Source organism: Erithacus rubecula (assembly GCF_903797595.1).
Source record: "Erithacus rubecula genome assembly, chromosome: 3".
NCBI classification, from domain to species: domain Eukaryota; kingdom Metazoa; phylum Chordata; class Aves; order Passeriformes; family Muscicapidae; genus Erithacus; species Erithacus rubecula.
In genome coordinates, this window is record NC_136689.1 from 53,974,091 (window position 1) to 53,997,084 (window position 22,994).

The window sequence follows — 22,994 nt, forward strand, 5'->3', positions numbered from 1 at the left end:
CAATGATGTGGTGTGGACATTAACAATTAGAGCATTAAAATATTCAAAAAAGATATTTGTTTTATCCTGCAATTTGCTTTCCTTTTCTTAATCACTTAAGAAGTAAATTAAACATCTCTACCTTTGATGTGTACTACCATTGCCAGTCAATTTAAAACTATGGCAGAAATTTGGAGCCTGATTTTGGAATCGCTTGTTGCTTTCAAGTTTGGGTCATGTGAATGAAAGCTGGAAGTACTTAGTGCTTCTGAATTTAAAACTTTTTCCTTTCTTTCCATGCAAATAGTGATAACTTAATATCCTTCAGGCACCTGTATGTATGTATGTAAAAATGTGTTTGTCTATATATAATAAATATATCCATCTACAGTCTACCCAGAACTTTTACTCAGTTCATTTTTTGGATGCAGTACCTAATATAACAAGATGGTAGTATTCTGTCCAATTAACTGATTATTTCTTGATATTTTTCCACTTCTTTTCTTTCTATACTTTCCTTTTTCCTTTTTGAGTTTTTTTGCTTGGTTGGTTAGTTGGCTTTTGGTTTTGTTTTTGTGGTTTGTTTTGTTTTTGTTTTCTTTTGTTTGTTTATGGTTGTTTTTTTTCTCTGGCCTTTCTTCCTTGATGTGATCAAGGTTACAAGGATCATGTTGAGAATGTTGGCAGCTGTGTAGTTCTCATACAAGCAAATATAAACAAAACATCATTGCTTGATTACATTTCTTAAATTATTTGACAAACCTTGCTGAGATGGGGGGATGGCTTTAGTTAGTTTTCTTGTTTCTGAACGGTGACAAGTTCTTTAGTTGAAATATTTTGACTTGGCAGCTAGGGTGCTTAATGTGTGGCAGGCTTCTGCACCAGGATGGCACCAGAGCAGCTCCAGCACCACAGCAGGCTTCTGCACTTGTGGCATTACTCTCTCAAGCAGCCAACAGGGGCTGGTAGCTCCCCTGTAAATGGGGAGATGCCTAATCCTCTTCTCACTTCTGTACATTCCAGATGTACACAAATTCAGTGACTCAGAGGGCTGCTCTTTTAAAATGGGACTTACAGCACTGTCTTATGGGACTTACAGCCCCTCTCAGGGGGTGAACTAAACTCACCTGCCAGCCTAAAATTACTTTGAGGATTGTTAGTGTGTGAATTTTGTGTAGGACCATCTACAGTGAGCTTTTAAAAGTGGGATTTCTTTCTCTGTTGTGAAAGAAGATAATTTTTGTGTGATACACTTTGAATACAGAGTGGTAGCTATAAAAAGGAGTGACACAACCCACTGGTGTTAATTTTTGAATTACTTTTTTTGGGGGGTCAGTTTTAATATGATTTTATTATGAGAATTTTTTCTTATTCATTAGGAAGGGGAATATTTTCAAATGTCTTTACTTTATGTTGAATCTCAAAGTTCTGCGACTACCCATTCAGAGAACATTCTGTATTGTACATTGCATTTAATATCAACTCTACATAAGATGAAGAGCTTGTAATGTTCCTTTGCTTACTGGAGGGATACTGCCAGATTCTGCTAATGAGTATAACAGATGCTGATTAAGTTTTGACATGATTGCAAGAAGTGAGATTATAAAGTTTGTGAGAATTCACAGTATTAAATGGTTGGGTTTTGGTTTTATTTGCCTCCAAGTATGCACTTTTGATTATTAGAAAATCCCAGCAGATTGTTTAGCATCTTCATAATTTGTCTGTTTGTCAACAGTAAGCGTTGAAATTGGTGCCAAAAGGTTAAATGTTTTCAAGTATTCCCATAGAGATGAACCATTGATTTGATGCATAAAGAGCAACAACTTAAATTAGTTTTGCAGTTAATTCTGTACTATATTACAAACACTTCTACAAATCTTTATTTACACTGATAATTGATTATGAGAATAGGCTAATATTTTGAAAGCAAAATGTCAATTTTTCAATAGGATCGGTCAGTGTCTGCAGTTGATTTTAAGTTTTTAAGAGTTAAGATTTTTCTCTGCTTTGAGAAAGCAGACACATTTCCTGGATACTTATATCTTCCTCATAATGAGCTGTTCTTGAACTGTAAGCCATAATTTCAGACTTAATAAATGAAGATCATAATAAATGAAGTAAATACAGGAAACAAATGTGCTACAAATATTGTTAATGTTACATGGTGAAGTTACAGTCACAATCCATAGCCATCAGCTTTAAAGCCTGAGTCTAGACCATCTTCTTCCAAAGTTCTGATTCACTAGAGCCCCTGGCTGATTTGGTATCTATCATCAGAAATCCACATTTAGAAACTTCTTGGTAAGCACAGGCAGTTGGAGTACAGCAAGCTCTGTCTTTGTATGTCTGGGACAGCTATGACTGGCAGAAGGTGCTGAACAGTTTATAAACACTGCATTTCCAGAAACTCCACTTCTATGCAAATGCCCTGGCTGCAGTAATGTGAAGAAGGCTGAGAAGGACTGGCAATGGAAGGTCAGGCTGCCTTTAAACACAGCTCTTGGCCTGCACACCAGCCATCCTCAGAGAACTGTTTATTAGCAGAAGTGTGGTGTGTGGCAATGTGTATGCCACTGGAACAGCTGTTCCTTTATAGAAATTGGGTGAATGAAAAGTGGTTCCTTCTTACTTTTGGGCTGGCTGTACTTTAGAGGAAATAATTGCAAACATCTCCCTGCAGTGTGGCTGGAGTTCCTTGTCCTTTTCTGACTAGCTACTCAGTGTTTTCTGTGTGGCACTGCCTCTGTTTCTTCAGGATGTATGGATGGTTTTAGAGTCCAGTTATGATAACTACCAAATTTAATATTTGTCTATTTTTGCCAATTTTTAAATTAATACCTGGTGTATTCCATATTATCTTTTGCTGTTACTTCTAAGACCTGCAGGTCTTTGCATTGATAGTGTATATTCTTGTGATTTATCTTTAGCCTTTATTCCTACTTGTTAGCTCATTTTCTGTACAGCCTAGAATGATTAAATGCCAAATAATAAATATGTGTGCATGAATACCTATATTTACCTCTGTGTGTGCATGTCTGTGTTTGTACACAATCTGTGATGCCACATTGCTACAGTGTGGTGACTCATGATATATGGCTGTTACCTTTGATATTCCACTTATAGAAGGTGATCCACCCTGTTAGGTCCAGCATAAACATCTAAAGAAAGATTAGTCACATTCAGTGGTAATTTGTTGCAATTTTTTTTCATTTACATCAGTTTCTGGATTTTATTTGAGCCTGTTTTAGATTTTTTCTATCCATAGCATAACTCTAAGAAGACTTTTCAGAGAGTTCCTAGAATAAGTCTGAATTATTGAGAGACAAACTGAAATAGCTTGTGTATTTGAATGCAGGCATAATATCTTGCAGTTAGTGCATTTTTCCCATATGATTACTTTACAGTTTTCAACTAATTTACTATCACAAAAAGTAGGGCTTGTGAAATAGTTTCATGTGGGAATCATGGGGTTTTCCTGCAGTCCCAAAATACAGTGTCAGAGCAATGAGTCAGGAACTGTTCATTCCTAGTATGGCACTCAGCAATACAGCACATTCCTAAACTTCTGGCTGCTGAGCTTTTAAAGAGTTATGACATTTCTGTAGCAGGAGGAAAGCAGGACCAGTGTGAAAGCTGACCAGAGTTTAACCAATGTAACTGTTTCTGCCTACAGTGCTGATGACAGAACTGCCTACCTGGCCCTGGGAGCAGTGAGGAACATCTCACTTAACATTTTCATCTCCAACATTGGTGATGATGCTTACGACACCAATGTTTTCTTCAATTTTTCTGGAGAGCTCTTCTTCATCAAAATGTGGCAAAAGGTAAGAAAGGCTAATCTCACTATGAGCAAGTCTCTTAACTTAAGCCAATTTATTTACAAATTAAGGATGGGCTAGAGGATTGCCTAATCCACACAAGAGACATTTGGAAGTTGTATTTGGTTATGCTGGACTTCAATTTCTTTCAGGCTCTTTAATGAGTTTTTTTTTCTTTTATGGATTCAGTGTGTATTGATTGCACCTTCTGTATTTCTGTAGAAGACACATGCCTGTTATTTGTGGTGCACTAATGAAAAATGAAGACAGTTTGAGGCATATAGAGGTTCAGGGGGACTGGTTGGAAACTGGTAAGGTACCAAATGGTGCTGAAATACAAAGCCTGACTTTTGTTTGAGTGCTGCCACACTGTACCCAGCAGTCCTGGTTATCTTTTGAGCTGGGCTTCCAGACTTTCTCCTTGTTAAAACCAAGATACAAGGTTTGTTTCTTTGCTCATGTCCTAGTGCAGCTTTGGGTTGTGGCCAGAGGACATCACTAGATCCAAGAATTTTAATTTCATCAGGTAAATATGTTGAGTTCTAGTCTCTTTTCATTTAGATAGAAATGCTTGGATGTTTTCATCAGCAGGAGTTCATTTAGAAGCAAAGGTGTTGTAATGCAAGCAGTGAATCAAGCTTTTTGCAAACTGATGGTTATGAAAGGTTTTTGAGTGTGAATGATGTGACAATAATTGTGCAAAATGGGAGCTGTATGATTGTGACAACATTGTCTGTTTGTTCCTGCTTTTCAGTTTTTGTCTCTCTTCTAGAGCTTTGCTTTACAAGCCATATAAGCAATATTAAAAACAGTAATACAACTATTGCAAAGTTCAGGATTAACTTGGTCCACTGAACCAATGAAATTTTGCCATTATTCTCATGTTTTACGATAGATTTAAATTATTATAAGCCTCTTAAAATAACTCACTGCATAATAAAATATCATGATTTCTTATGCATGTTAATTCTTTTACTGCTCAGTTTTGACTGCACAGTTGCAAGCCTCAGTGAGTTGGCTTTTTATTGTAAGCTTCATTTTCAGACATTATGTGCTGCAAGTGTCAAATTTATTAGGAGGGAAAAGGTAGGGGATAAACTAGAAATGCCTACATCAATGTACGACTTCTCCGTAGTAAAAGTTTTATGGGAAGATTTTCAGGGTCTGGCCCAGTTGTTACTGAAGTCAGTGAGGGGGTTTCCATTCCTTTTCACTAGAAAAGAAACAAAGCTTGATGCATGTTCTTTTAAAAGATTGTTGTCAGCTTTTTTTCTCTTTTGAATATTTTACACATGCCATGTAACTGGAACACCAATTCCCTTCATCATTTTCCTTGGCTGACACTGTGAGGAAAGAAGCTGATGTGTTGTTTTCCATGGTATTTTACCTTGAGCTTAGGTCTGTAGAAGACTTGAAAACATCTGTGCTGAGCGCTGCATAGAAGGAGCAGTTTCTGAAAGCATTTGAGATTCTAGTATTATTTCACTACTCAGTGTATTTTCTTCTAAGAGAAGCTACCATCTCTTTAAAAAAAGTACTGCAACCAGCATCAAAGTATAGTCTGCTATTAATCCCTCTGTTCCAATGTTCCTCTGATTAATTTCATAAGGTTTGGGGTTTTTTTCTGATATTCATTTCATTATTTCAGTAAGAGTATTGGAAAACCAAGTTACAGGATTTTGTTAGGCTATTTTACTTTCATTCAGCTTTTGCTTTCAGTCAAACTAATATATCATTGGAGTCATAATTTTTTTCAGGTGGGAAACTGGATAATGACTTCATAGCCTCAATTACACTGTTATATTTTCCCTAAGCTCTTTGACAATGTGGGGTGTTTCCTTTGGTAAAATATCAGTTTCCATGTCTCATAACCTACTCCCATCCTTTGACATCTACAGATTTTGTTTCTTGTTGAATATTGTCCAAGCAAAAATCCAGAATGAAAAAAGACAGAGCCTAGAGTTTTTCCTTAGTGGAGTAATTTTGGAATCAAAAGAGCTTTGTGTGATGGGAAGCATTAAGTTTCACCTGCCTTTTAATAAATAGTGCTAAAGTGAAATTGCCTGAGATCTTTCGTGTGATTGCTGGATTGTTTCTCTGAAAGGTGACTGAGAATGATGATCACATAGTAGGCTTTTTCAACCTGTCTCTGGAGTCTGTTCAAAATGCTGTAAGATCCCTGTGTGTTTTTCCTATGACTCCACTGGGGACATTTGTAGTGAATTCAGTGCAGATTTGTTTCTTTCTGTGAATTGGTTACGAGACCCGACAGTGCAAAAGTTTAATGCTGCTTTTTTTCAACAGAGTTCCTGAGATAAAATGCAGCATCTTGTGTTTGAAAAGCAGAGGGGTGGCTTAGTTCAGGGATTATGATGGTACTGTTCCCTGAAGAGTCTTAGTAAGATAGCTCCACTTTCCTTCCTGAAGATTAAAATTTCATGTGACTTTGTAAATAGAGACACCACTTAGAGATCAGTCGTCCACTGGGATAATTTCACCAGGGAAGTGATGGATTCTCCAGTGCTGGACACATTTAAGATTCAGGGGACAGGGTGCTGAGCCATCTTGTGTAGGCTGTGTTTTTCCAAGAAAGGTTGGATCAGATGGTCTTTGAGCTCTCTTCCAACCTGCTATTCCAGACTTGGCCATATCTCTGCAAGTTGAAAAAGCATTTGCTGATTGATATTTAGGAGACTCCACCTATTCCACTGTCTAATTTTCCTATTATGTTACAGCCAGTTCTTTCCATTTCATGGATGAAACCCAGCCTTTTCTTTACATCCCTCCTGGCAGACAGTTCTTCTCTGAAGAAGTATAGAGCATGGGCTGACTTCTCATTCCTGTGTGGTCCTATGGATACAATTCCTGTGCCATGTTTCAAGATCTCACTCTGAGATAGGGTTGTTTTACAGGTGCACTGCAGTGAATTTCAAAAGGTGTCCAGTGAGAAAATTTTGAAATACATGTTCTTTTTTAAAAAATAGAGAGGAAGAAAGACACTTCACCTGTGTGCTTAGATTTTTTTCTTTACTGTGTTGGCAAAAAAAAATCTTAGTCTCCTCTTCTGTGTAGATTTTAAATTTTTTTTTTAATCTCAAAATTTACCATTCCTTAATTTTAATTCTGCTTTAGGAAAGCATTCAGAGTCCAAAAAATGTACTTAACAGAGCTGATACAACTTTCCTATCAAAGAATGCAGAGTGCTGCAGTACTGAGTCTGGAAAAGAATAAAAAGTTATTGCTACCAATTTCTACACCATTTTACTTCTACTGGAATTACGTCCTGGCTTGTGTTGTTTTGCTCAAGGTGCATGTCAGCAATAGGCACTTTGCTAACCACTGTAAGGTGCTGCTCAGTGCAGAGGGATATTTTCAAGACAGTTGCAGAAATAGCTTGCTGGCAGTGGCAGTAAATGTGTAGGGCAGGAGCCATGTCTCTATTAAATGAGCTCAGCTGTGGCATGAAATTTTATAGCCATAGTATAAATCCAGCATATTTTCATAATAACAGTAAAAGGGCAATAATGCATGGCATTAAACTCTCCCTGTTCTGCAAGGACTGATAGGAATCTCCCAGCTAACTCAGCACTGGTTTTGGAGAAAGCAGGAGATTCCATCGCTGAACATCATTCCCTGATGTGGATTGTTCCTACATTTCAGACAGGATTCCAGTATCCCAAGCCAGTGCGTGTAACATTCCTGCTGCTTCTCACAACAGCTTTTGCCAAGCAGTAGGTGAGGGAAGTTAGCAGGGCCAGACCAGGGCAGGGTTAACAGTGAGGTTATGGCTCCTTTGGGTGCAGTAGTTGCCCATGATTTCTTTGTGGGAGTGTACCTGAAACACTGGTGTGGATATGAATATTGCTGAAATCCACAGTCATGCTGCCTGTGGGCTCTGGTTTTACTTCTGATGAGTAATGGGATACTCTCTGTGTTACCAGGGAGATCATGCAATTTGGATATGAACTCACTCTTCTTCCTCACTCCCAGAGCTCTTGCTGCCATCTCTTGACTAGAATTGTCCAGGAGGGCTGCAGATGAAAGCAGAGTTTAACTTTTTCCAAACTGGAATTCTCTTGCACCAGATTCCCACACCAATCAAACTGTCCCAGAGTCTTAAGTCTGGCGAGGAGAGGATAGGACATAAAAAACTGGAAGAAAATTTAGTTCCTGGGTATTCATTATCTCTGTTCTTCTAGCAGTTGCTGCCCCTTTGGGTTGATGCTCTAAAATTATGGTTAGGTGATAAAATGCAGCTAACTTTATAAAGAATCCCCTCAGGTGCACAAGATGCTGAAATGCACTGAAGATTTACCCATGACATAAAGCAAGCACAGTTTTATAATTTTAGCAAATTAGCATAATTGATAAGAATTCCTAGTTAGAGATACAATTGATGATGTAATTTCCCTGTTTTGGTTCAACTCTTTTTTAAAGTCCCCCTTCCTCATTAGTTGTTTATGGGAAAGCAGCACTTGAGCTTGGTTCTCAGGAAAATCAAGGTTAGGATTGGGACCTGGAAATGTGTTTTGTCTTTCTGTTTAATGGCAGGCAAAATACTGGCTACAAATCTATTAAGTTATACAAAAATAGGCCACAGAGCTACATGTGCATGTGAAGAATATATGAAAGCAAAAATCAGTTTGGCATCAGGATCCACTGGCAGAGAAGTTAACATGATCAGTCTCAATTCATGTCCAGCTTATTAGCAGAAACCTCTTAAAGATGGCTACCAGAAATTGCTTAAATTAGTGTTTTGATTTAATCCACCTGATTTTGCATGTAGTGTGTTTGAGTAGCTCTGTAAAGCACCCTGGCAGAGGGTCAGAGGAGAGCGCTGCTGAGTAGTGTGGAAGCTCTGACCCCTTGCACGAGTTCATCTGGAAGATTGCCCAAGCCATGTATCACTTACATGAAGAGATTTGAACCCTTTGCCAAGAAAGCAAAAGCTTTTATTGCCATGGCTTGGGAATATGAGTAGTGTGACAGTAGCCATGCCATTTGTTGCCTCTCTGTTTTTGTAAATCTAATGGTCAACTATTGCTTCAGAGTGTGCCAAAATGTTTTTTTCCCTGGGGTAAAATTGTCCACTTTCTTAACTGGGAAGAAAAAAAACATGTGCAGGTCAAGCTATCAAACTTAATTGCTTATTTTAATATTCTTTTCCTGTGAATGCTCAATGGAATCCATAACTTTTCTGCTTCCCTAGGGATAAGTAAGGAGCAGTGCTTTTTCAGGTCAGGGGCTGTAAGTGTTATATAATATACCCCTACGCACAGCAGGCAGGAATTGAAGGCTAGACTGTTGATCCAAACTTTCCACTTGGGATTCATGTATCATTCCTATCATCAGGGAATGAACTTGTACATTTGGTTTATTTGTCTAGATAGTAGCAATTTGAGTTTTTAAGATTTTTATCCTATGCTATGATTTATCATGTAGGTCTGAGAGATATTGATATTTGGCTTGTATGGGGTTTGTGTACATATAGATATATAGATGTGAAGGCATATAGGTAATTTTTTATTAATTTAATTTTTTTTCCTCAACAAATGAATTGAATGAATAGACTGACAGCTTAGAAGTTGTGCAGTTTAGAAGCTCTGATTTTTCAGGACATTAAATCAGTGTTGGAAGAACCTGTGTGAGTTTGATTGTAATATGTGTTGAGAAGTTTTATGCTGATCATGTGGGGCTGGGCTTTGGGTTACACAGTGTGGAAAGTGTTTGTCTGGAAGTAGTTCATAATGATTTATCATGATGTTTATCTTGGACATCTTTTCCAACTTTGATTCTATGATCCTATGTATACATATATAGTGTGGTTTTGAGGAAGATCCTGGGATGCTTTGTGTGGCTCAAATTATTAAGGGAGGTTTTATGTAATTGCCTAGTTCTGCCCTTCTCACAGGTCTGCCAGGGGAATGGTTTTCTAAAGGAAAAACAGCTGTGTGGATGAATACAGTCATGTGAGATGTACTTTTTGTAGGGATTTAGAACCAATCTGTGACTATAGCAAAGACCATTTACAGTGAATCCTGACCTACCTACTGGTGTTGATCATTGTAATGAACAGATGTACCAGGCAATGCTGCATTTCTCTGTGTCTGGGCATCAGCAGGGGTCCTGGTTTCCATCCAGGTGAGGTAGGGAAAAGGACATCCAAAGCATTTAACTTATGAGACTTCTTCAAGGAGGTGGAGAAGGACTTCATGAGCCTCAGGCAGTAGCTGTTCACCCTGTTTCAGTCTCTGAGTGGCCCATAGCTCAGCAACCAAACTGCATCTCCCTGTGCATTTTCAGGAGCTGCACAGAGCTGGGAACCAGCAGTGCCAGGTTATGGGAAAGGGCTTTGGCACAGAGATTTTGCTGTCTCTATTGCTGAGATCCAGCCACACCTATCTATTATTTTGATAAACTGCATTACTAGGAGAAAGGTAAAAAAAACCTTCACAGAGGATAGAGCCCAGTATATAGTGAACTCAATATACTTGTCTTGAATATGCTTATTTAAAAATTATGCTGTCCCTCCCAATGGATCCCAAAGATCACCAGTGACTTTTCTGTGTCCCAGTCTCTCACTTTATTATCATGTTTTGCTTTTAAACTCAGTGGACAAAGACATGCCCATGCTTGAGGTAAAAAAATCTATGGGACAGGGTTCATCTCCTATCTTCTTAGGATGAGGCTTAAAATTGTCTGAACTTTAACATATTCTGCAAAAGGCCTAAATGAGAATTAATTTGCACAGCTTTCAGTGGCTTTCATTACAGCAAGAAACGGGGGTTTATTTTTTGTTGCTATTTGAAGCCTTAAGTTTATGAGTTTCTGGTATGAAAGGTCAGTTCTGCTTTGGCAGGAGTTTCTCTTGGTCTCTTTTCTGATAGGCTTCTCTGATGCTGTCAGAACATAAATGACACTCCTGGTGAAAAATCCAATAGAATTGTAAACAAATATATATATATATATATATATACACAGTATATATAAACATGTATATTATAGGGATAATAGATATATGTATACTTATTTGCATTGCTTAGTCCTTTAGCATGTTGTAGTCATGGTCTTCTGTGGCTGGAAGTAGTGCCAATTGTTCTCTTTCACCTGGTTGTTTAGTTTTCTCCTGTGAAACTGATAGGATAAAACCCAAACCCTCTTTAATCTTATTAAGCACAAGACATGATCATGTGGCATACTTCAGGCATAGCTTCTCTGAAGTCAATGACAGTTTTGCTGTAAAAAGACAGCTGCACAATCAAAAACATGAGTAAAGTTGTGAAAATTTTTTAGCTGAAAATCTAAGGAGAGGCCAGTGCTGCTTAAGAAATCACAAACTTTCCTCTCTGTGGGTTTTGTATCAGTCTGTGTTCCTGTTAGCAGAAGCAGGCATGTTAAACCCAATCTGAAAGAGGCCCCAAATCTAGTTTTGGTTTGTGGTTTTTGGGTTTTTTTTTTTTTTTGAGAGGGATATTCCTGTGGTGTTTCATCAAAACCAGAGGCATTGGGCACAGCAGGGAGGAAGAGGGAGAAGCATTTCAGCTGGCTTAGTTGCAGGCTCTGGGGTGAGCAGGGGACTGCCTCTTCACTGTGGTCCCCACCCAGGCAGGCTGCAGGGGATGCTGAGCCAGGCACATTCCCAGATGGCAGCATTTTGCAGCCTGACTTTGGGAGGAGGCCAGAAAACCTGCACTTGACTTCTGGCCATAACAATCTGCAGACACAGTAAATTCCACTTAGCAAGGGAAAAGGAGGAGTGCACTAAAAAACTGCTCTATAAAGTAGTGTGGTACATCCTAAAGCCTTACAAGTGATCTGCTGAGCTTTTATTTTAAAGAAAGTAAAATATATTTTAAATAAGCCTGTTTCAATATTCAAGTGCAGCAGGTAATGGGTAATACTTCTGGATTTCAGCATTATCCCTAGGTTTCCAGGTTTTCATAATGTTAAAAGGGTTTTTGGGGAAGATATCCTAATGCAGACTGTGTTTGGGTTTCTGAAAGACCAAAACCCCCAAACCTATGTGTGTTTCAACAAGGCATTTCCTGGGGTTTCAGATTTGGCTTTAGTTGTTGAGGGATTTTATTTTGAGTAAGGTTTATAAATTCCAGGAAAATATCCACTGCCAAACTCATTATCATTGTTATTTCCTTATTCTTTACATTTGAAAATTACTACCAGTGAAAGATGGAAAAGACAGAAGGGTAGGGGTAAGGCTTGATTTTATTGATTGTATTTCTTCATTATGTATTTGGTTTTAATTGTGAGTTTGGGGTTGTGTTGAAGTATTTGTGAGGGTTTTAGTTTGCTTTTTCAGACTTTGATGGTACTTGAATTTATTTTCTGAACTTGTTATGAATTTAAGCATTCCTAAGAGTGGATAGCTATGTTGCAGTTGAAAACACCAATATTAATTTCAACTAAGCCTTATACACAGAAGGTTGTCTTATGGCTTATCTGGGCATCTCTTATCCACGCTTTCAAAAGTACCACTAGAAAATGAATATTGGCTAACTTGTTTAATTTCTGCCTTTTGTCTCCTGCTTTTAATTTTTGAAGCAGCATGTTTTAAATACAGTTTTCATTGTTGAATAAAATGTGTATAACTATTGGATTTGCATGGTAGCAGGGAGGGCTATAGGAGTGGCTTCACAGAGAAGCTGCTGGAAGTTTTCCCCATGTCCAGTGTCAGACCCACTGCTGATCAAGGCCAAGGCAGTCATATGGTGCTAACACTTCTGTGATAACATATTTAAGCAGGAAAAATATTATCATGCAGTAGTAACTTTGGCCAGACAAGAGTGAGAACACATGAGAGGAGCAACTCTACAGACACCAAGGTGGGTGGAGAAGGAGGGGCAAGAAGTGCTCCAGATGCCAGAGCTGAGATTTCCCTGCTGCCTGTGGTGCAAACCATGGAGAGGCAGCTGTGTTCCTGCAGCCCTTGGAGGTCAGTGGGAGTGCAGAGATCCACCTGCAGCCCTTGGAGGAGCCCCACACTGGAGCAGGTGGATGCCCAAGAGGCTTTGACCCCACACTAGAGCAGGACTTGGGATGCTGTGGGGGACCCATAATGTAGCAGATGGTTTGAAGGACTGCACACAGTGGAAGTGAAGAACTGTAGCCCATGAGAAGGACTTATGTTGGAGAAATTAATGGAGAATGGTCTCCTGTAGGAGGAACACCATGCTCTAGCAGGGGAAGGACTTTTGTCCCTGATCAGGACACAACTGCAGAAGCAGCGTGTGATGAGCTGAACTTAAATCCCATTCCCGATCTCCCTATGCTCAGAGAGCAGAAGGTGTAGAGCCCAACAAGGAGGGAGGGATAGAGAGAAGGTTTTTAAAATTTGTTTTACTTCTCATTATCCTTGTCTGAATTTGGTTGGTAATAAATTAAATTCAGTTTCCCGCTCAATTAATTTCCCCAAGCTGAGTGTGTTTTGCTGGTGATGGCCATCGACGAGTGATCTCTACCAGTCTTTATTCAACACATGAACCTTATGCTGTATTTTCTCTCCCTTGCTCACTTGAGGAGGGTAGTGATATAGTGTCTTTGGTAGACACCTGGCATCCAGCCAGGATCAAACCACCAGAGTATTTCTCTGTAATAATTTAAAAACTGTATCTTTGTTAATAGTGCATGCAGCCACAATTTAATAGTGTGAAACGTGTGAGAGCACGTGTATACATATATCTATATGTGAAATGGGATGAAGGAAAGCTTAACCCAGAGCCTTTTCTTCTCCAAATGATTTATTTGTCTTTGATTTTTCTCTGGGTTTTTGGAGAGCATGGACTCATACACACAAGAATGCACTGTTGTTATTAAGTTTATCATAATAATCTTATGTGCAGATAATGCAGGAATAATAAAGATTACAAAAATATATATTCATCCACATTTTATTTTAAACAAAGATATATTCAAAAGCAATATGCTGACAGATTGCAACAGCATATGTATTTTGGATATATATGTCAGGCTATGGAGAATATAGGAACAGCGTATAATTCTGCACATTTTTGAGTCTTAAGACTGAATTTGCTTTTCTAGATAACTGGATTATGTCTGGACATGCATTTAATCAAACAAATTTTCTGCAGTTTTATAGAGAAAAGCCTTTTTGTGGGAATAGCACAATCGAAATTACTTCTGAATTTAGCTGTATGTGTGTCAGAGATACTCTGTGGAATAGTTCATATGATTGCTTTTTAAATATGTCATTGTGGAGTCAGAAACTGATTTTTCCCTTGGTTTTCATTTTACCATGTTTTGTATGTGAAACTTGGAGAACATGGTTTAGTACATGGAAGTTGCCTTATGCTTATATTGGTGTGTTTGCTAGCCAGTGCAATGTTTTTAAAAGGCATGTCTTCAAATTTTTGTGAGCAAAGGTTTTGTCTTGATTGGCAATCTGATAGTACATTACTAAGTAGGCAGCTTTTTGTCATGCTTTGTTTTATGTGGATCATGGATTTTTCCCATTCTCTACCTAAGTATCCATTTTTTTGGTGGTGAATGGTGGCATTTTTGGTTGGTGGCCAGTCATTAGTGGTGTTCCCCAGATGTTAATATTGGGACCAGTCCTGTTCAGTATGATGATCTGGGTGAGGGGATTGAGTGCACCCTTAGTAAGTTTGTGGATGACACCAAATTAGAAGGGAGTGTTAATCTCTTGGAGAGTAGGAAGGCTTTGCATAGGGTTCTGGATGGGCTGGATTGGTGGGCTGAGAGCAATAGTAGGAGGTTCAAAAGGCCAAGGTCCTGCATGTGGATTACAACAACCCCATACATCACTACAGGCTGGGGGAAGAGTGACTGGAAATCTGCCCTGAGGCAAATGAGCTTTAGGAGCTGGTTTGACAGCAGCTGAATATGAACCAGTTGTGTGCCCAGGTGGCCAAGAAAGCTAATGGCATCCTGAGCTATATTGGGAATAATGTGGCCAGCAGGACCAGGAAAGTGATTGTCTGACTGTTCTCAGCACTGCTGAAGCCACATCTCAAATCATGTGTCCATTTTTGGGCCCCTCATTACAAGAAAGAGCATGTCCAGAGAAGGGTGACAAAGCTGTTTGAAGGGTCTGGAGCACATTTCTTATGAGAAGTGGCTGAGGGAGCTGCAGTTGTTTAGTCTGGAGAAAAGGAGTCTCAGGGGTGATCTTATCACTCTCTACAACTCCTGGAAGGAGGTGGGGGTTGGCCACTTCTCCCAGGAAACCAGTAACAGGACAGGAGGAAATGGTCTTGAGCTGTGCCAGAGGAGGTTCAGGACATTAGAAAGAATTTCTTCACAGTTGTTAAACAGTAGAATGGACTGCCTAGGGAGGTGGTGGAATGACCATCCCTGGAGATGTCCAAGAAAAAACTGGATGTGGCACTTAGTGCCATGGTCTAGTCAAACCAACTGATTTTTGGCCAAAGGTTGGACTTAATGATATCAGAGGTCTTTTCCAACCTTAATGGTTCTATAATTCTATAATTCTAAGTACTTTCTATAGTGGAGAAATGTGTAACTGTACATAAACACATATTGGAATGTGTCATAGAGTAAAGCCTGGCCAAAGAGCATAGTTGAAATGTGGCCATCCTCTCAGTGAATGAGAGTCAGCTCTATGGGGGTAATGTATCTTGGTGATGTTTCCTGTATTGTTTTCTTGAAAAAATTAAGTTCAGCAGTTCTCAGCAAGCAGGGAAAAGAATTATTTAGTTAGCATATTACAGTGAAAGTCAATGTAAATCTAACTAGTCTGTTAAAATGAGAGTATGGCAGCAAAGGAGGTGGAACTTCTCAGGGTGGTACCAGATCCCTGTTTCTCCTTATAGTTTCACCACCTTCACTGCACATCCCTTAAAAGATGGGAGGAACAAAAACATGATTGGTTTTGTTGACTGGTTCTGAAAATTGTTTTGGGGCTGAATCACTTGAGCTGAATGAACAATTCATGCTGCCTCTTCAGCTTCTGAGGTGTGGTGCTCTAAAAATTTGCTGTAACAGCTTTTCTCCAGTTAAGACAGAAGTTTATGAGAGTTGGAAATATCTAGTAAATACAAAAGTTTTTGTGTTTCTCTTTTTGCTCAAATATTTGCTGTCTCGGCTCAGATCAGGACCTATCTGTAAAATAGGTTCCATCCAGAGACAAGAAGGAAGAGGTGAGAGACTTTAACTAATAATACAGAAATAGCCATTTTCTCAAAATAAGGAGCAAATCCAAGATTTGAAGCCAGACTTGCTGGGTTTCAGAGTGAGATGTGCCTACAGCATTTACTAGTGAGATCATGGATAAAGACAGAAAATTTCTCCCTAATGCCAAAGGAAACTTTGTTTTTTCTTCTAGTTCTTTCAATGAAATAACAGTTGAGGTTCCCCAACCCCCTTTCAAGTTTATTTTCTGGTAATGAATCAAAGGATCAATTTATTATTAGAATACAGGTCCAGATTATTAGATAAAGGTCCACTGCCCCTCATCTTCCTATGTGGATTTGGCTGTGTGAATGTCAGTTTACCCAGGTAGGTAGTTTTCCCTGCTCATTAAGCATTGGGATGGTGGGGGTCAATTGGTAAAACAGAAGTTCAAAGAATTCATAATGTGTGACATTCATATTTCTTGATGTGGTTTGTTAGGGGAATATCTGTGTCTTGAAAATAAAGGAAAATTTTCAGTCCCTGTGACATCTTTAAAATAGACCTCTGCTGTACACACATAATATCCTTTTATTCCATTTTATAATTTGATTTGATACCCAGAATTCTTTAATCATTGCATTCAGGAGGTTAGATAAAATGCTAGTTTCAGGACAAGGTCTAGATGAGCAAGTCTGCATTGAGTCTATGACTCCCTCTCTGTAATATTTTTTCTAACAAGTAAGGATTGACAGTAATTTTCACATTATAGTTGCTGTTGATGCTGGTTTGTCATTGACTTGGCCTTCATGTTACTCACATTGTTACTTGCACTCCACCTGTGTTTGGAAATTACTTACAAGAGAGTGAATGTTTGAAGGTCAAGATCCAGAGCTGTTATGTTACAAGAGTAAAGCCATCTTAATCTCCTTCCATCATGAACATCTTTTTCCTCCTTTTGAGTGATTCCATCACCCACTTTGCTTTGGCAACGATACGCAGAAGAGTTTCTGACCACAAGGTGCTTGCTTGAAGTTGCCAAGTAAGCTATATTTCCATAGTGAAACAAAGCTCATGGGATTTTCACTCTGAGAGGAGAAACTCCTTGAAATGCACATGAAAATATTTCCTGGACCCATGATTGCTCTTTAAGCTATGGCCACCTGTGCTAACTACTGCAGTCTATCTCCAGAGTTACTATCAGTAGCAGGATGATTTTTTTTCCCCAGCTTGCAAGGTGTACTCACAGCTCACGAGAGGCACTGTGGCCTTCCCAGGTGGCCTGGTGCCACACTAGTGCTGTCTGCACTGCCTAGGAAGCTGGCCTCAAGGAACCAGTGCATGCTGGCACCGTGCACAGCTCTGCCTGTGCTTCCCCCTGTCCAATCCCTGGGTTGTGCAGTACTGAGAGAGCTGGGTACTGATGGCAGTGGTTGTTTGAAGGCTTTGGGTGTTTGGAACTCCTGAAACAGATGAGCAAAAGAAGAACAACCACACCCCAAAACTGCAGGCTCAGTTTGTGAGATACTGAGATTTCTGATGGATTCCTGATATGGATTCCTGTTGCCTTGGCTGTGGACTGATGGAGTTGGGGAAGGTCTGTGACTGGCAAGGTCCAGCCCAGAAACACAGTAGAAATATTGTCTGCTCAGTTACCAGAGAGGACTGCTGACAAAGACACAAAACAGACATCAGACTGAACAACTTTTAGGAAGTATCTGAGGTAGATCAGACACAACATTTCAATAATTTCAGGTGATCTTGAATTATTGCATAGTGCCAGTGAATTCCCAGTCAGTAACACCACTAATCCTCTTTGTGTTCCTGCAGTTTTAAAATATCATACAAAGCACTATTTTGGAGGAAAGTGTGGTATCTGTGGAATTTTATGTTAGAACAACTAAGCTGTTTGCACATGAGGAGGCCTCAAGATTAAATTACTCTGAGCTGTACTTGCTGTCAGTCATAAGGAAACTCAGTCAGAGCCAGATTTTTTTTTTTAAAAAAGATCCCTAGCCTTTTATGAGCTCAGGCATTCCTAATTGCACTGCATATGTGGATAGCTGTGACCCACACTCTTTTGTTTATCAGTTGCTGTAGAAAGAAAGGACATTAGTATGTTCAGGAGGTGGCTGTTAAATTATTTGGTACATCTTTATATCCTTGAAGCCTCAGTGAAGGGATTTAGAGAACTGCAAGGCAGGGAGAGATAAGTAGGATCAAAATAAAGATTTTGCTTTCCAAACCCTAGAGAAACCCATGAATTCTTGATAGCACAGCTGAAGGGCTTTGGACCAAGATCATGAAGAATGATTTGAAGGAGCCATTTCAAACATCATCAAAGACATGAGTCTTTAAGTTCCTGACATGTTTGTTCTACCCAGCTTTGCAAGCCACGTGTGTAGGAAGCATATTACCAGCTGTGAACAGACATATGTTTTGTGATATCTCCCAAAAGTAAGAAGTTCTTAAAATGCAGGTCGAGTCTATATAATTGTCCTGTTGTGTGGAACAAAATATCCAGATGTTCTTCTAAGCTCTCATTTGGGAAAGTATCCCTTCTCACAAAAAGTTCACATTGAAAGTACTGAGCACTTTTGGTCAGGGTCCATGATAAGAATAGAAAACTGTACAAATTTCACAAGTTTTCCCAGTGTCCAGCGTAAGCCTCTACCTTTGGTGCAGGTGAGAGAATTTCCAAATAACTAGTGGGGATAGTTATAAAATTTATATGCCAGAGAGGATATAGTAAATAGATGCATGGTACCTAACTTCTGAGACTTAGCATAGCATGAGGTGGACAGTGCAAACAGCCCTCCTTTATGATATTTTCTCAGGAATTAAGACTTCTTGGATGAGGATGCTGTTCATGATCCTCTGTGGTGTTAAGTGCACCAGTTCACAGACAAGCATCATAGAACAAGAAAACTAATAACAACAAGGAAAGCAGCAACAAGAGTGTGTGCTCTGACAACAGATGTGGGGTTCCTCTGAACTCACTCTTGTCATTCTGCTTTTGTATCTTTTGGAAAACAAGCAGCATCACGAGAAAAAATCCTAACAATTAAGTAAATTTTCAACATCTTCAAAACAAGAGTGTTCTGCCAATATATTATCAAGACTTCCAGGACATTTTCTCATCAGTTCCAGAATGTATGTGTTAATAGCCAAGATTTGCAAGGAGTATTTTTTGCAATTTAAACAACAGCAATAAAAAAAGGTCTTTAATTTGAGTATAGCTAAGGAAAGAGAGATAGAAACTGCTGGCAGATGTATTTTCTAGCAACTTGAGGTTTTTTTCCTTTTAAAATGTACAGATTATTTTAATAATTCCTCAGTGAAGTTTCAATGCCTTTTATTGGTGGTTTTAATCAAAGTTCCTTAAATATAGCAGGTAATCAGAAGAGTTTTTGTAAGTATGATGTGAACTCTGGCACAGATAGTCAGCAATATTCAGCACAATACAGAAATTACCTTTAGTTCAGAAATTAATATAACTTTCTATTGAGATCCACATCTGGCATATCCTTTTCACATGTTTAGTATTGTTCTGTTGCATCTCCTTGTTGACACTGCAGATGCAGTATCTGCTGGTAGGCAGTGAGAAAAGCAAAGAGCTAGAAGGGCATAAATGAGTTAGAATAGTTGAATTCACCCCTTCTCTGTGAGAACACTGGTGAATGCAAAGCAAGACAAATGACCTGTACATACATGAATGTTTGCTTTTGTTGATAGTCATAATATGGTAGAAGAGTTGTCAGATAGATAAAAACCTGGTGTTAGAGTACCAGTGTTGAAGGGCAGTTAATAGGCTGGGGAAGAGTACTTGAAGAGATGTTTTAGGCAAGGTACTTGCAACCAGTCATGGATGGTGTGAGTGGGGAGAAATTTGAGGAAGTGGAATGATGACTCTGGATTGGTGCCAAGGCCAACATCAGTTCAGAGGAGTTGTTCTACCTTTAGAGAAGAAATGAATGATGCTAAGGGTGAGAAAGATGAAAACCAAATATAATTATGTGAACTGCCGGATCAGGCTCAGGAAGATTGGAGAGTTTTGGTTGGATATAAGTGAGGGAGAGAATGGTCAGGTTGTACTGGCTAGTCAGTAAGTCATCCCATTCAAACTGTGCAAGACTCAGGAAAAAACCCACATGGGGTCTGATTTGAAAATGGTAAATCAAGATGAGGCTGAGGAAGTTTCAATGTCTTGAACTTGAGTGTTTCATTGCTCATGTTATAATGATGAGGAACCTTTTTTTTTCCTGTGATAAATAGCTTTGAGAAGCAGACTGTGAGCCAGCCTGGGCTTCATATTTCTCATAACCAGGTCAACATTTGGAATGAAGTAATAGTACAATTATTTGACTAATTAGCTGACTATTTATCTGGTTGACTGAGAGTATGTAACACTCTGAAATGTTGCCGAAAGGAAGTTTTCCAGATAAAGCATCACACTGTCTCGTTGGAAAGGAAATGGCCAACCCTTTTGGCTATGTTTTCTGAGCAAACTAGGAACTGCTATGAAGCTCATGCAGTAAACTGAGTTTTTCAAATGGACTGTATAGTCATAGTGAAGCATTGTTCAATAAAAGCATGACCTAACATCAAGAAGTGGTATCTGCAATTTCTGTAAGCCCTGAGTTGCACTGCTATTCCCTGTTTGTAAGATAAGACAGCACCAACCCTTCAGCGTCCTGGAGCAGTGTGAAAATTGAGTTTAGAGAGCTGACCACCATAGGAAGCCACATAAAGAAACAGTTTTCTCTCCCTCCAGAACAGCACAGTGAAATTGAAGCCTGAAGCTAAACAGTGAGCAGTGAAGGAAAACCAAAATATTTACTCATTAGCTGAGTTTCTCCATCTTAATCACAGAGCGAGACAGGAAGTCCATGGGAAAAGTTTTTCTGGGTAGCCTTTAATTTTACAGATTTGTGGGAGGCTGAACCAGTATGATGAAGCCAAACTTATTTCTGGTGTTTCCTAGCATTGAAAAGTTTTATTGTGCACCATTACTGGATCACTCATGTTGGAAGGGATCCATAAGGATCACTAAATCCAGCTCCCTGTTCCTCATAGGACTCCCTAATTAAACCTATAACCTAGAACACTGTCCAGATACTTTCTGAGCTCTGACACGTTTGGTGCCCTGACCACTTTCCTGGAGAGCCTGTTGCTATAATTGACCACACTCTCAGGGAATAACCTTTTCACACTCTCCACTCTGAACTTCAGTAGTGTTGCATTGATATTAATCATTAAACTGGACAGTATGCTAATGAAAGTCATTCAAGTCAATCTTCCTGCAGCCGTTAAACTTTCCCAAGCAACAATGGCAAAACCAGTGAATTCAATGTTATCTTATTTCCTTTCACAGGCAGTAAAACCATGGACATCTGTCTGCCAGCTGTCTGGTCTGCAAAGGCATCAATGTGCAAAATGAAGAAGGGGTGTTCTTCTTCTGTTATCAGTATGAGGGCTCTCTGTTATCCTGGTCTTTAAGGGTCTGAAGGGATATGGCCTTAAGGAGAGGAGACAATCCCTTGGATCTGTCTGGTCACTGTCAAATATTGGACAGCTGTGTAATTAGAAACCATCCTTGAAAGAACACAGGCTAGGTGTTGATGGAAGAGAGTTCATAATTTGCTCCAGTTAGCAAGGGACACTTGATCAACCCAGAACCAGGAATATTTTCTGAGGAAACAGCTGTGAAATTTTTCATCTGGTTATGCAGCTGCTCAGACTTTGTGTTCTCTTGATCACTCTCATAAAACTGGAAAACCTTCCAGATTCCTGAGAGGAAGAGGCTAGTGAAAGGGATGCTTTGCCCATGAAGCACTTTTTTATCTATTTCATGTTCATTTAGAGGAGAAAATCTAGCACATATGTGGATGGTACTCTGTACTACTGAAGCTAGATATTTGATTTGCTAAGCAGTGCCTTCTTTGGTATTTCCAGAAATGGAAGCCTGCTAAAGATTGCAAGGAAACAAATCCATAGAGAAACTGAATGGGAAGGGGATTACTCTGGCATTTTAGTAGTATTGCAGTAATATCACTCCATCAGGCATCTCCAGGTGTGCACTGATTTTCTCCTTACATTATTTTTGCTTCTCATGAAACCAGGGAAATACTGTCTGAGTCAGGTAAGAAAGATAGATAGTATTTGATCTATCATTTTCTAGAAGTATGTGCCCTGATTTGAACCATGATTTTGAAGCTGAATGTCTGTAGAGCACTAATGTTGTGCTCAGGTCAGAATGTGAAAGGCAGAGAGGCATTTCCTGGAGATGCCTATAACCCAAGTACATGGTTCAGGAAGCTCCTTCCACTGATGCTTGCTCCAGCTGAGAATGTAACTTTTAAGTGCATATTTGAAGTAACTCAGGAAATGTGCATGAGCTTTGCAAACTGCTGTAAATACAGAATATAGGTCAAGTAAATCATATGTTCTGTGGCAAAGAGATTCTCAGCTGCATGTCTGGAATAAAATTAATTTATAGATTGAGATATCTAAAATGTAGGCATTTGTATTATAGCACATACCATAAGCACTATACTTTGGGTGATGATCTAATCAACAGTAGGGCCTAGAGAGGGATCCAACCCAGTCTAAATTAAACACCTGCATTTGGTCTGCTGGACTGTTTTGTACATCCTTTTACCACCATGGGAACAGTGGCATGTAAATCACATAGCAGTCACTTGCTGTGTAGGCTCTTAAAAGCATATATCAGTTTCCAGAGCTGAATCACACTCCTAAAGTTTAGTGAACTTAGATGAACTTGCCCACAGTGGCAAAGTACAAAACTGTTCCTGATAGTCTTGTAAGGAGAATGTGCTCATCTGGAGCTAGGCACTGATTGTATGGAGCAATGAAACTCTCTAGTCACCAGAAGAATTTCTGTTGTAGTGGAGTCACCAATCAAGCAGGATAGGGCTGCTCTAATCTTTTGTATTGAATAATTGACTGCCCATAGTCAATGTTTAGCATGAGATGCTCATTCCTCTACTTTATCTTTGCCACCATTGTCTCAGTAAAGAAAGTTTGTATCCACACCAGCAAGACTCATCT

General features: G+C 39.2%; 1 protein-coding gene across 1 annotated transcript in view; it reads left to right on the forward strand.

Moving 5' to 3' along the window:
- The window catches only part of ITGA9 (integrin subunit alpha 9), a 214,232-nt gene that overhangs the window by 125,765 nt on the left and 65,473 nt on the right, over positions 1-22,994 (forward strand). The window contains exon 18 of the mRNA XM_079301914.1: positions 3,653-3,803. Within this exon, the coding sequence (XP_079158040.1) occupies positions 3,653-3,803 (151 nt within the window). The remainder of the gene's footprint in view (positions 1-3,652; positions 3,804-22,994) is intronic.